The sequence below is a fragment of the Chondrus crispus genome, genomic scaffold, assembly GCF_000350225.1.
Source record: "Chondrus crispus Stackhouse genomic scaffold, scaffold_18, whole genome shotgun sequence".
Lineage (NCBI taxonomy): Eukaryota > Rhodophyta > Florideophyceae > Gigartinales > Gigartinaceae > Chondrus > Chondrus crispus.
This window is the reverse complement of record NW_005179058.1, coordinates 582,954-584,618: the sequence shown is the minus strand read 5'-3', so window position 1 is coordinate 584,618 and position 1,665 is coordinate 582,954. Positions and strand designations below refer to the sequence as shown.

The 1,665-nt window shown below is 49.1% G+C and overlaps 1 protein-coding gene; it reads left to right on the top strand.

Moving 5' to 3' along the window:
- The first annotated feature begins 68 nt into the window (after positions 1–68).
- CHC_T00003223001 (hypothetical protein) lies at positions 69–1,297 on the top strand. XM_005714636.1 is given in 2 exon segments: positions 69–974; positions 975–1,297. The coding sequence occupies 1 exon segment, from the start codon at positions 69–71 to the stop codon at positions 972–974; it is 906 nt and encodes a 301-aa protein (XP_005714693.1). The 3' UTR covers positions 975–1,297.
- Positions 1,298–1,665: the final 368 nt, after the last annotated feature.

The window sequence follows — 1,665 nt, the reverse complement described above, 5'->3', positions numbered from 1 at the left end:
AGAGGACGTTCTTAAGTGACGCCGGTTACTCACTCCCCCCCCCCCCCCCCCCCGTCTCTCGCTTCACAATGATGATAAGAATGCCATGTTGGTTGTGCTGTGTTTTTGGTGCAGCCCTTCTCGTGACCACAGGTGTTGTGGCCCAAATCAATGCATGTGGAGCGCAATGCCAATTTCGTCTATGCGATCCGTTTGGCCTTCCTTTGCGTAGAGGGCCGAACATGCTAATAAGACCCCCAGGCCGCCTTTCCTATGGTTCAGTTTGTCAGCCCGGACAGCAAATCGGATATGTTCTTAGAACTGGAGAGCCATTGTTGGCGCTCGAGAATGGAGACATGAACACTATATCGAAATGGCGACCGCGGAAACTCTCTCCCAACTTTCTCAAGAATACCTTTCGCGTGTCCAAGAACCCTCAAAGACGATCTTCTGCAATTACCACATCCGAATTGCAAGGCAATCAATTCAAGTTCTTAGAAGACTCGTGCATCATATTCCCAATTGTGAAATATGAGCTTTTAGATAGAAGACGTCGTCGCGTAAAGAGGGTTGTCAAAACGAACGGATCAGAGGGGGATTGTGTCTCATTCCGAACCAGAACTGCCGCGATCCTGGTCGACCTTACATGGAATTCTGGTGATGACTTCGATATACAAATTACCGAACCAGATGGTGTCACTCTTTCACGCTTTCAGCCAGAGACGAAAACAGGGCGTATAAATGGTGACGCCAATAGTGATGCATGTGGGCTTATCGATTTTGGAAGAGAAACAGCCCGATACCTCACAACAACAGATGGAGTGAAGAACGGAATATACCGTGCCGAAGCGCGACACAACGTGAATTGTGGACAAGGGGGAACGAAGTGGAAGCTCGAGGTGAGCATTGACGGTAAGGTTGTGGAGACGAAGGAGGGCTTCTCCAATGGTGACCTGGGTGACATGGTTGGAAGAATTCGATTCCGGTATTTTTGAAGACACGAAAATACCTGGTCGGCTCTTGGATTCTTCGGGTGCGATTTAATTGTATCTGCTGTGGTGCGATGCTGACCACACCTCGAGGTGAGATCTGTTCAGGATGTAGAACCGACCTGACGTCTAAAAGCCGCCCACAGAGTTTGCTAGCACCTAGAGTTACGAGCCAGTCTATCGGGACAGCAGGGGAAGGGTATTGGAAGGCTTCGGGGACTTGGGCAACCCCTGCAGGAACGCATGCAATTGCTCTACATACGATCAAAGTTCCCCATACGTCACGAGAGCTAGTATTCACTAAAGGTATGTAAAATGCATCACAGAGAGAATGCCCTGAGCTCATAGGTCTTGAAATTATCGCAAACACCCAAAATTGGCACGTGCTCAGTCAACGCCATGCTGTGTCACCAACTGCTAGCGATGCGACAGGAGCACTGAGTTCGATCTTTCTGAACTGAGACGGCTGCTCATGCCCAGAAGGACGGCGGAAGGATTCTGCTCACAAATAAAGTATGAGAGGAGCATACCTGAACATAAGGAACTTGAGGTGTGTTCAAATCATTAGACTAGAATGGCCCATCATCTTCTCCACTGTGCCGATGCGGTGAGATCTGGTCAGAAGAAATGTGGAAACAGATGCGATCGCAAAGGTGTGCCTCATGAGCTTATGGCATAGGATCGAATTAGCATGAGG